The sequence below is a fragment of the Pan troglodytes genome, chromosome 19 (assembly GCF_028858775.2).
Source record: "Pan troglodytes isolate AG18354 chromosome 19, NHGRI_mPanTro3-v2.0_pri, whole genome shotgun sequence".
NCBI lineage: Eukaryota > Metazoa > Chordata > Mammalia > Primates > Hominidae > Pan > Pan troglodytes.
The window spans coordinates 18,397,822-18,409,903 of NC_072417.2; the positions used below are offsets into that span (position 1 = coordinate 18,397,822).

The 12,082-nt window shown below is 52.8% G+C and overlaps 1 protein-coding gene and 1 long non-coding RNA gene across 26 annotated transcripts in view; one reads left to right on the plus strand and one right to left on the minus strand.

Moving 5' to 3' along the window:
* LOC129137655 (uncharacterized) overlaps positions 1–3,334 on the minus strand; it is an 18,808-nt gene extending 15,474 nt beyond the window's left edge. For both annotated transcript variants that reach the window (XR_008540369.2, XR_008540367.2), the window contains exons 1-2: positions 3,204–3,334; positions 1,290–1,390 (exon numbers count right to left, since the gene is read on the minus strand). This is a non-coding gene — a long non-coding RNA (uncharacterized LOC129137655). The remainder of the gene's footprint in view (positions 1–1,289; positions 1,391–3,203) is intronic.
* Positions 2,824–12,082, plus strand: part of CHD3 (chromodomain helicase DNA binding protein 3) — a 27,972-nt gene continuing 18,713 nt past the window's right edge. For 10 of the 24 annotated variants that reach the window (XR_010153199.1, XM_009431765.5, XM_009431770.5 and 7 more), the window contains exons 1-6: positions 2,824–3,123; positions 7,707–7,819; positions 8,613–8,783; positions 8,982–9,106; positions 11,328–11,611; positions 11,847–11,977. Coding sequence is in view for 23 of the 24 variants with exons in the window: in XM_009431765.5 (XP_009430040.2) it covers positions 2,850–3,123; positions 7,707–7,819; positions 8,613–8,783; positions 8,982–9,106; positions 11,328–11,611; positions 11,847–11,977 (1,098 nt within the window). In the remaining variant the exon portion in view is untranslated. Of the gene's footprint in view, positions 3,124–4,213; positions 4,382–5,076; positions 5,130–5,764; positions 5,892–6,831; positions 7,144–7,706; positions 7,820–8,612; positions 8,784–8,981; positions 9,107–11,327; positions 11,612–11,846; positions 11,978–12,082 lie in introns of those variants that run through there. The other 14 variants (XM_063799541.1, XM_063799547.1, XM_063799544.1 and 11 more) reach the window with 7 other exon arrangements.

The window sequence follows — 12,082 nt, forward strand, 5'->3', positions numbered from 1 at the left end:
AGGCAGACACCATAACAGGAGCAAGCAGGTAAAGAGGCAGAAATAAGGAGAGAAGAAGAAAAATCAAGAGGTCAGGAGAGAGAGAGAGAGAGAACAGAAAGAGATGCAGACAGGCAAAAGGGAGGATGGATGAGAGGGAGAATAAGGCAAATTAGCAAATCCACATGCAAAGCACACTCGAGAGAGAGAATGACGAGTGTTTGTATAGGGATGCACACGGCCACCTTTAGCCACCCGCACCTGCAGATCATGGCACATGTGGCAAGCAGAGGCTCTCAGTATAGGGAGAGGGCACAGAGGCAGAGAGGCTGCGGTGCACATGATGCGCAGTGTGGCCCACATACACGTGGAGACACTCTTCCCATACACAGTATGATCCACAGACACACACAGAAGGGGCCAGAAAGAGGGGGAGTCAGGCACACATGAGGAAGAGCCACACACAGTCAGAGACTGGAAGACAGAAGTAAGCAGAAAGAAGACAGAGATGGAAAGTCACGTAGAGGTGACAGAGCCTGAGGGTCCAAGGGATGAGAAGGATAGTCTCAGTTAAAAACAAAGACATAAATAGAGAGAAGCCCACAATATAGAAAGGGGGGGATAACCAGATGAACTAGTAAAGAGGGACAGAGAAAGAAGACAGGAGAGCAAAATCGACTGGAAAACTGGAAAAGGAGGAGGAGTTAGACTTAGTACAGAAATGATGTGGGAACCGAAGCAAGAGAATTCCAAAGGCCAGGTTAAAAAGAAAGAGATGGAAACCAACACCCAATAAAGTGCATTAGTGTGGGGAGTGGAACATTAATAAAGAACATTTTAGCTTCATAAACAAAAATGTGCGTCATCTTCCCAGTCACTAATACTTTCTGGTTGCTGCCCACCTACCCCTCCCTCTCAGGGTGCTCCTGAGCACCGCCGAAGATGGGTGGCCAGCAGTTACACTGGAGAGGTAGAGGAATAACCCAGAGAGAAATGATTCCACAGGCATGGAATGGGAAGCAAGGGAAGGGGCAAAGGGAGATCAAAGGAATGGGAGGAAGCTAGAGTAAGAAAGGGTCAACAAGAATGAAAGAGGGTAGAACTGAGCTATTTGCCCTCCTTCCTTTGCTCCATTTGGCAAGGATCATTTTCTGTCTAGACCTCTCTGAGCAAATCTCTGTATGAGAAAGCTACTTTGGGACTCCTTTCCAACTGTCCAATTCCTGGTACCACTTTACCATAAACACTGGGGTACAGTTGGAAATCACAGGTCAGAAAGTTAGATGAAAACGCCTGGGTATAACCCCTACCTCTGCTTTTTCTCAGTTCCAGCTCCTTTCTCTTTGACGGTACCTCAGTTGCTTCTACTTTATCGGATAGTGTTGGAGATCATGGAGGGAAGGCAAATATACTGAAACGGAAGAAAAGAGAACATAATTTCACGATCTTCAGATTTGACTCTTTCCTCTTTATCCTAAAAATTTGTTGTTTACCCCCCAAATTAATTTCTCAAGTCAGTTGAATTTTACATTCTAACAATTGGAGGAGGGGAAAGCGAGGGAAAGGGGAAAAGAGTAAAGATAAAATTTATAACAATTATAAATCACTGAAAAGGCTGGGTAAAGGGGAGAATCAAACATGGACTCCTTTGAAAAAAACTCAATCATCGTATCTATTCATATCTCTCCCCCAAAAGTCACTAGGATTTCTATCACTTTTTTTAAAGAAAGCAGAAAAAAATCCAGTCCCGCTTCTCATTTAAAAGATATGTACACAATTAAATGCGTTGTGACTTCAATGAGGTATGTAGAAACAGAGTTATATATAAACATATATTTCATCTTTTTCCTTTTCAATGCCTGAAGGGGAAAAAAACCTTCACATCAAACCACTCCCTTCTGAAGTATTCAAAAAAAAAAAAAAAGCTTTTCTTTAGAGAAGGGAGGTGGGGAGGAAGAGACTAGTAAAGAAAATAAAAAAAATTAAATCTAGTTGGACTAGTATCTAACTAGTTAACCTTTAACAATTTATGCTGATGTCAGACTGAGCATGAGTACTGATTAATGCCCCCCCTCAAATATTTTTTATAAGGGGGGAGTTAGTCACAGCAGCCATTTTTGTTTTATGCAGAAATCCTTCATGCCCCCCCAACACACACACACACACACTTCAGTACACAAGGAAAATATCTCTATTAATCTGTGCACTAATCAGTTATGAAAAAGGAGAAATTTGTGGGTTTCTGGGTAAAGGCTTGGAGATGGGGGTGTAACAGGGAGGAGAATGGGGGGGTGAAAAATGAAATATTAAGCCAGCCATTTTGTTTGAAAAGGGGATTTTCCCCCCTCTCCCTTTCTTTATGGAGGGGGTGGCGGTGCTGGAGGGGGGGTTGTTTTAAAAATAATTTCAAGGCGGCCATCTTAGTGCCTCAGCTCTGAGAAATATTTCTGAGCGCCCCCCTCAGAATTTAAATATATTTAAAGCAACGGAGAGGGGGGCAGAGAGAAGTCGAAAACTTTTATATATATACATATATATATATATGTGTATATATATATATTTTAAATCCCCCTTTCTTGTTCTCTTGGGAGGAAAGAGAGAAGGAAAAAAAGTCTTTCCTCAATTTTTTCCAAGACAATTTTTGGGGGTGGTTTGGCCCCCCTCCTCAGACGGCGGCCCCGAGGGTGGGGGTTTCGGAGGGGGGTGGCCCGGGGGTTTGGGGGGCTGGGGGAGGCGGTGAGGAGGAGGAGGACGCCGCCGCCGAGGAGGAGGAGGAGGAGGAGGAGGAGGAGGAGGAGGTGGTGGTGGTAGCGGTGGGGGAGGCGGGCGGGCGGTGGGTGGGGGGGTGGTGGGGGGGCCAGAGCCACAGGATGGCTTCCCCTCTGAGGGACGAGGAGGAGGAGGAGGAGGAGATGGTGGTGTCGGAGGAGGAAGAAGAGGAGGAAGAAGAGGGCGACGAGGAGGAGGAGGAGGTGGAGGCGGCCGACGAGGACGATGAGGAGGACGACGACGAGGGAGTACTCGGGCGCGGGCCGGGCCACGACCGGGGCCGCGACCGCCACAGCCCCCCCGGCTGCCACCTCTTCCCGCCGCCGCCGCCGCCGCCGCCACCGCTGCCCCCGCCGCCGCCGCCCCCGCCGCCAGGTAAGCGGCCGCCCCGACTCCCCCCCAAGCCCGAGTGGGAGCCGCGGGCGCGCGAAGCCGGGCGGGGGCGAGGCACCCACCGCGCGGCCGAGCCGAGGCGAATCCGGAGCGCGAATCCGGGGCTCGGGCCCGTGGCCCCGCGGCGGTCCGGGAGGTCGGGGCGGGCGGTGGCGGCTGCGACCGCGGGGCCAGGCCTCCTCCCCTCCCCCGCCGCACCCCTCCCCCGCCGCCGCCGCCGCCGCCGCCGCCGCCACCGCCGCCGCCGCCACCCCGGCTGGAGAGCGCTTGGCGCGAGCTGCGCGCGCGGACCGGGCCACTCGGTCGCGGCTTTCGGGGGAGGAGGAGGAGGAGGTTTTTTTTTTACCCTCGGCGGGGAGGGGGTAGGCAGGAAACGGCCAAGGCGAAGCCAGGGCCCCCTCCCTGGCCGAGCGAGGGACCGCCGAGACCCTGGCGGCCGGACGGCGGCGTGGGGGAGGGGCACGTGGGGGAGGGGCGGCCGCGCGAGCGCCCCTCGGGCTCTGGCCCCGGTGGGGTTGGACCGAGGGAGAGTGGGGTTTCCCCGCACGGAGCAGCCGACGGGCCTGCCCCCTCCGCTCAGGACTTGGACAGGCAGAGTGGGGACGGTGTCCATCGGACCCCCCTCCACCCGCGGAGACTTAGGTGTCCGCCAACTGAGGGGCATGCGGTGGCACGCGAGGGAGGGGTCCTGTGAATGTTTGTGGGCTGCTGAGTAGGGGCAGGTGGTGGCCACAGTCCACGCAGACCACTTCCTGGAATAAGACTGGAGCTCGTCCCCTCGCTCCCCCAGCCTGTGCAGAGACAGCAGTCCCTTCGGATTGGGGAGCGGAGAGAAGAGTGTCTGGGGAACCAGATGCCCCCAGCTCCACCCCCTTCATCTCGCCGGGGCTCTGGGCTCTTTTGTGTCAAGTGCGGTGGGGGGGGGGTCCCCCTCTTGACCCCGTCAGTCTGGGGTGGCCAAGCTGCCCAGCTGTGACTCTCACGTGGCTGCCATTCACTGTCACTCACTCTCGCGCTGAAACCACCTACTCCCTGAGCACGTTGGGGGGGCGTGAACTGCCCACCCAGCTGTTCTGCAGCTTGACCATCACTCAGCACCCGTCCCCCGAGGTGACAAGTCACCCGGCGGCACTCTCTGGGCGGCGCTCTCCAGACCGCTGCGCCCAGCGGTCAGGCGCCCAGCGGTGTCCCCCTCAGACCACCCTCCTAGTGGAGTGATTTCTAGTCTTCTTTGGGATAGGTGAGCATCTGGGTGTCCACATCCCCTGCTTGGGGAACAGCAGGGGGACCTCCGCACCCCCGGGCCTCTGGCTGCCATGCGGCACAAATGCACCAAACTTCAAAACGGCCAACTCCGGGCTCTTTGTAAAACTGTCATATTGATCCGTGTGGCTTCTGTGGCAAACGTTCCTGTCTAGCCGAGACGACCTTTGGGGGAGCGGGGGGTGCTTTCTTGTGGGTCGGGGAGTGATGTGTGTCTCCTGGAAACTGGATAAAGTCTCCCCGCCCCCCAAGCTTGTCTGAAAAAGGGTAAAGTTTTGAAAAAGTTCTCCCAGAGAGCCCCCTGCCTTGGCAGGAGGAGGAGGAATGAGGAGTTGTGGGGAGAGGGTGCCTTTGGGGTTGCCTCTGGCAGAGGCGCTGAAAAGAGGGAAAGAAAGGCCGCCAGGTCCTGCCAGGGGCTTGGCAGCGCTCACCTATTTGTATTGGGACTTGGAGTCTGGGGTGGGGTGGTGTGGGTCCCGGATCTGGGTACGTTGGGGAGAGAAGCGTGAAAGGATCCGAGGTTGAGATGGGTCTTTGTGTCAACCCGGCCTCCCCTTTCCCTCTTGGCTTTCTGAATAGACCAGAAGAGACGTCAGAGGCTGCTTACATTTTACATCTGAAATGAAAACCCACCTCCCCTCTCCCCCTGGGCAATTTTTATCTCCCTTTCAGCCCTCCAAGTCGAATGAGTGACCCAGATACACCCCCTCAGATGACTTTCGGAGGTAAAACTTCGGGAAAATATTTTTAGCCCACTCATTATTTCTGTCTACCTAAGTGTGGGGAAAAGAACCCTCCTCTAAGGAAATTTGTTCAGGCTGCCCTCGCTCTTCCTTGTCTAGAGTATGCATTTGTGCACAGGAGAGATTTCCATTGTTTTCCATTCCGACTGCTTTGATTCTCACCATTTTGTTTTACATTCTTACTCAAGACCAATTTTATCCCTTCCCCCTCTCTTCAGTCTCCTTACATTGTTAAACGTTTAAAATAATAGCAGTCGTGTTGGTGGGGGAAGGGAGCAGGAAGCCAAAAACTCATTTCTTCTCCCTCCCCCTTCTGGCAAGTCGAGAGAAATAATATAACATAATATATAGATGTGATTCCTTGGGGGTGGGGGTGGGGAATGATTGTGGGTGGTGCGGAAAATTCTGGTAGTTTCTTTGCAAAAGGTCTGAAAATACAAACCCACCCCCTGCCTGCAGTACGCATGTGCAGCAGACCTATTATGGTGGTGCGTTGTGGGGGAGGGAGGGGAATTTGAGAAAAAATAAATATATGTGTGAGAGATTGATGGTGAGATTAGAAGAAGAGAGGGGCGGGCGGGAGGCGAGGCTTCGGCCGAGACTCCTCCCGCTTGCTCGGGCGGCCAGGCTCCGCCCTGCGCCCTCCGGCCCCCGCCTCTCTCCTCCCTGCCTCCCTGAGATCCGAGCCGGGGATGTGGGAGAGTCTGGGCTCCAGGCCAGCATTGAGTGGCTGCTGAGACCGAGGTTGGGACTTAGATTTGCTTTATTACCCTTCCTTGCTTTTCCTTGCCGTTCTCGCCTTGCCTCTCCCGCCACCGACGTCTACCCAAGTTCGGGAACCTCCCGCTGGGGTGGGGAGTAGAGTGAACCGGCTTGTGCACCACCCCTGGCTGGTGGTGGCCGAGGCCGTGTGCCTGAACCTTAGCCAGTTGGCCTGCCCTTGCCACTGCCTCGGCAGCCTGCGTTTCCATGTTCAAGTCAACCGAAGTCCCTGGGGCCAGGGGGAGCCGGCTGCTGGGGCATGGCGCCTTCCTTGCTGACTTCCTATTACAGTCCCCATTCCGTTTCACACCCGGGCTCTGGCAGCCACCCCCCTGCACACACGCACACAGTCCTAGAGTGTCTTCCTGCACAAGGGGACACAGGATGCTGGAGTTAGCAGGAAAGGTGGCACTGAAGGAAGGCGAGGCAGCGACTCTGAGGCAGTGGAAACGGAGGCCTCTGGTGTTAATTGTGGCTAATTTTCCGTTGTCTGTTGAGGGAAGGAGAAACGATTGTGTGTCCTAGAGCTAGGGGCTGGGCCAAGCCCAGGCTTTCCCATCCTGCATCGGCTGCCTCTCTCTGTACTAGACAGGTCTGGCTGGTTAGTCTAGTGCTTGGTAGGGGAGGGACGTGAACCAGAGCTCCAGGGCCCCAGGTCTGTGGGGCATCCTGTCTTCCTTTATGTGGGGTAACTCTCCGTTCCCGAAGCCTTCACAGAGTGACACCTTCACAGATAATGGGGTGGGGGGCCTGGGGCCCTCTGGCAGAGACATCTGGGGAGAAAGCCAGGGACCTATCCCTGCTGAAGCAGGTACAGGCCATCCTCTGGATTTGTGGGCCTGAGAGTGTGTGTGGGTGTGGGTGCGCGCGTGCGCGCGCGTGCTTTTGAGAAGGCATATGCTGGGTGTGTCTGTCTGTGCCTATATCTTTGTTTGGGTCTCCCATACTGCGTATAGATGAATGGGTCAGGATATCTGGAACAAAATATGGAGGTGAAGGGTGAGATCGGGAAACAAAGGGTATGGCCCCCTAGTTCCCAAAGGGAGCAGGGAGATGGGAATAGAATTGAAGGTAGGTTTTAGGCTACTTGGGAGGAGGAATATTTAGGTAATTGTGGAGACTTTCTCCTGTGTGATGAAGGTGGCAGACACTGTGATCCTGTGGGCAAGAAGTAAAAATGACCAGCTGAGGATTTCTTTTCCTCCAGGACTGTGTTGGGGTGACAGGATGCCTGGTAATTATCCGAGGAAATGTAAATAGAGGCCTCCCTCTTGGCAAAAGGATGTCAGGGCCCCAGGGTGTTAGTGTGAGAACCCAGGTGTCCACCTTTGGCTCTCCCTCCCCAGCATCTGGCCTAGGGAGCTGCCAGCTTGTGTCTCCCCACTCCAAGTGCTGGGGTCAGGCCAGGCCAGCAGCTGGGCATGGCTTCCCCAGTTCCTGGGCAGGATGCCAGCTGGCGAAGTGAGGGGGAAGGCAGGAGGAGCCCTGGCGGTGACTGAAAGGACCTGCCACAGTCAGAGCCCATGGCCTGGAGCCTGGTCTCTTGTTAGTAGGAGGGGAGGGAGGGGAGTGGTTTGGCTGCTCTTCTCTTCTGACCCCTGACCTCCCATTCAGAACCAGAGCATCCCAGAGTACTCGAAACACTTTCTGTTTGCATCCAGTGAAGGGAGGCAGGGCTTGGAGGAGTTAATGCTTCCTAGAGAGTGGGAACTGCCGAGGTGGGGAAGGGGCAAGTTGAGGGGCCTCAGAGGCTGGAAACCTAGAGGCTTAGGTTTTCTGATGCTTTTTGCTTCGAAGATAAGGATGACATTCGGCTGCTGCCTTCAGCATTGGGTGTGAAGAAGAGAAAACGAGGACCCAAGAAGCAGAAGGAGAACAAGCCAGGAAAACCCCGAAAACGCAAGAAGCGTGTAAGTGTCAAGAATTCCTAACTCTGTGGCAAGGCTCAAGAGACCCATTCTCAGAGACCTACATTTTCTCTGGTCCTGATTACTGGTGTGGGGGTGGGGTTCTGAAGCCAGGGAGGCTTGATCCCCCGGGCCCCCCACTTCCCTGCCACTGTTGGCCTGTATCTCAGGGATCTGGGACCCTAACTTCATTCACTGCAACCTAGTGAAGAGCCTCGTTGTCAGTGTGTCCTCAGCAGCAAAGAGAAGCAGTTGAAAGCACAAGCTCTGGAAGACTATGAATTCAAGAGTCCAGCATTCCTCTGTCTAGGATACCAGGCCGTTTATTTGGCTCTGTGTGCCTTAGTTTCCTCATCTGTAAAAAGTAGATAAAGGCCGGTTGCAGTGGCTCACGCCTGTAATCCCAGCACTTTGGGAGGCGGAGCCGGGTAGATCATTTGAGGTCAGGAGTTCGAGACAAGCCTGGCCAACGTGGTGAAACTCCGTCTCTACTAAAAATACAAAAATTAGCCGGGCGCGGTGGTACGTCTGTAATCCCAGCTACACAGGAGGCTGAGGCAGGAGAATCGCTTGAACCCGGGAGGTGGAGGTTGCAGTGAGCCGAGATCACGTCAGTGCACTCCAGCATGGGTGACAGAGCAAGACTCCGTCTCCAGAAAAAAAAAAGGAGATAAAAAATTAGTTACTATCACAGGATTGTTGTGAAGATTAAAAGAGGTAAGATATGGTATGTGCTGAGAACAGTTTCTGGCAATGGTAGGGATGAATAAATGTTATTTTTATTTCTTTCTCTTAGGACAGTGAGGAGGAATTTGGTTCTGAGCGAGATGAGTACCGGGAGAAGTCAGAGAGTGGGGGCAGTGAATATGGAACCGGACCGGGTCGGAAACGAAGAAGGAAGCACCGAGAAAAAAAGGAGAAGAAGACAAAGCGGCGGAAAAAGGGGGAGGGAGATGGGGGGCAAAAGGTGAGTAGAATTAGGGAATGCGAGTGAGAAATCTGCATTAAAGACGGGCATGAGGAGGGGAGGAATGGAGACTGGACTGGAGAATGGGGCAAGAAGCAAGAAAGCCCAGGGAAGCTAGTGGGTAGGTAGACAGGCCTGTGTGGGGCCTGGAATAGGGGCTGGAGGAGCACCTACTTCACCAAAGCCCCTCTCCCGCAGCAAGTGGAACAGAAGTCATCAGCAACTCTGCTTCTGACCTGGGGCCTGGAGGATGTGGAGCATGTGTTCTCTGAGGAGGATTACCACACGCTCACCAACTACAAAGCCTTCAGCCAGTTCATGAGGTGCGGTAAGACTGGGGAATCCTCGCTAATTGACACTTTTAATTTGAGGGAGGTCCTGGACCCCTTGGAATCTGATGAAAGCTATGAAACTGCTCTCCAGAGAATTCACGGTGTATACACACCAAATTCTACACGTCATTTCAGGGAACTCCTAGACTCATAAGGATCCAAGAACCCCAGTTGAGAACTCTTCACTGAGGGGCGAGGGGTGGAGGGGCCATCATGATTCCAGTGCTAGGTTAGAGAACTCTTTAGCAACAGAATAAAGTGAGGACAGAATATAGTGAGCCCTCCCCTGCCCCAACAGCTCCATCTTCTGCTCTGTGACTTCTCTCTAGACTGGACCTGAGAGATACCATCAGTGTTCCTGAACTTCCTTTGCTCACTTAGCAGGTCCTGTGCCCCTTCCTTAGGCCCTGGTAATAATGGAGGGTCCACTGCTCGCAGTGGGACCTGAGCTTCAGTGGCTCCTGAAGAAGAGTAGAGAATAGTAGAGTAGAAAATAGCAGAGATGGGCCGGGTGCAGTGGCTCATGCCTGTAATCCAAGCACTTTGGGAGGCCAAGGCAGGTGGATCGCCTGAGGTCAGGAGTTCAGGACCAGCCCGTCCAACATGGTGAAACCCCGTCTCTACTAAATACAAAAAAATTAGCTGGGCGTGGTGGCACATGCCTGTAATCCCAGCTACTCGGGAGGCTAATGCAGGAGAATCGCTTGAACCCGGGAGGCAAAGGTTGTAGTGAGCCGAGATCACGCCACTGCTATGCTCTAGCCTGGGCAACAAGCGAAACTCCGTCTCAAAAAAAAAAAAAAAAGAAAAAATAGTGCAGATGTATTTTGTTTTGGGGAGAAGGCACTTTAACATATCAATTCAGTGCTCTGGAGGCAGCTGCTGAGGTTCACATCCGGTTACATTTTGGGCAAGTGACTGAACTTCTTCAATCCTCAATTTCCTCTTCTATAAATGGGGAATAATAATATATACCTCATAGGAATCTGTGTGGGTTTGGTGGGATAATGAATGGAAAGCACAGTACCGTCAGTGCCTGGCTCCTAGGGAGCATTCAGTAACTGGTGACTGTCATTAGTAATGTTGTCTCACCTACCTTACTGCTGAACTTGGGGCTTTTCTCAGCACCATGGATCACCCATGTCCGCACAAGAGTTTAGCACCCCACCCGAGAGCAGAACCAGCATGGTCTGACTCTTTCACACTCCGTCCTATGGAAGCCCATCTTCAGGGCCCATGGAACTTACTAGTAAAATGCAGAGAATCAGCAACTCAAGAGTATTATTGTGAGGACAAGATAAGGTGGAATGTATGTGAAAGGGTTTTATGAACTGTAAAGTAGTATACAAAAGTAAAGCATTTTTGTTGATTTTATTTTAACCTTTTATGCTTTTAAGTTTTATTTCGCTGTTTTTTATTTCCCTTTTTTTTTTTTTTGAGATGGAATCTCACTCTGTCGCCAGGCTGGAGTGTAGTGGCGCAATCTTGGCTCACTGCAACCTCTGCCTCCCAGGTTCAAGCAATTTTTCTGCCTCAGCCTCCCGAGTAGCTGAGACTACAGGTGCGCACCACTACGCCCAGCTAATTTTTGTATTTTTAGTAGAGACGGGGTTTCACCATGTTGGCCAGGATGGTCTCCATCTCTTGACCTCGTGATCCTCCCACCTTGGCCTCCCAAAGTACTGGGATTACAGGCGTGAGCCACCGCGCCCAGCCTATTTCCCTTTTTTTAAAGACAGGGTCTCATTCTGTCACCCAGGCTGCACTGCAGTGGTGTGATCATAGCTCACTATATCCTCCAACTCCTGGGCTCAAGCCACCCTCCTGCCTCAGCCTCAGGTGCTGCCACACCCAGCTAATTATTATTTTTTTATTTTAATTTTTTGTAGAGACAGGATCTCACTTTGTTGCCCAGGCTTATCTCATAGCCCTGGGCTCAAGCAATCCTCCTGCTTTAGCCTGGGATTACAGGCATGAGCCACCGTGCCTGGCCTGTATTTCTTTTTTAATGCTTTTTTAAACCTGTTCTTTCCCCGCTTTTTTTAAACTTCTTTTTATTTGTTTATTTTTTTAAATGGCTGTTTTTCCTAATAGGACATATTCTCACCACCCAGGAATCCTAGCATGTACATAGATTTAATTGATGAGGGGAGATGGCAGTGTTCCCAGACCATCTGTGAAGGGTCCGAGTTTTCTGCTTCTATATTTACAGGCCCCTAATTGCTAAGAAGAATCCTAAGATCCCAATGTCTAAGATGATGACCATCCTTGGGGCCAAATGGAGAGAGTTCAGCGCCAACAACCCCTTCAAGGGGTCAGCAGCTGCTGTGGCGGCGGCAGCGGCAGCAGCAGCAGCAGCTGTAGCTGAGCAGGTGTCAGCTGCTGTCTCGTCGGCCACCCCCATAGCACCCTCCGGACCCCCCGCCCTTCCACCACCCCCTGCTGCTGATATCCAGCCCCCACCCATCCGAAGAGCCAAAACCAAAGAGGGCAAAGGTAGGGAACTCTCTTCCAACAACTGTCATCTCACCTTCCAAACTGCATGTCTTCACATTAGAGTCTGGAACTCTCGCCTTCCCAGCCCTGATTGCTGGAGGAGAGATGCTTTCCAGGAAGTGGGGCTTAGTGAAACCACAGCCCACAGAGGAATCCAGAGGCCCCTGTGACCTCCATAATTCCAGGATGTCATGACCTCTCCTTTTTCCTCTTCTCACCCCGACTCCTCATTCAGGTCCAGGCCATAAGAGGCGGAGTAAGAGCCCCCGAGTGCCTGATGGACGCAAGAAGCTTCGGGGAAAGAAAATGGCACCACTCAAAATAAAACTAGGGCTTCTGGGTGGCAAGAGGAAGAAAGGAGGCTCGGTGAGTGACCCGTCCCTGTCTACTAAACACCTGGGGGCCAAGGATCCAGAGACAGGGATCCGTGAGGGCCAAGGATCTAGAGACAGGGATCCGTGAGGGATGGCG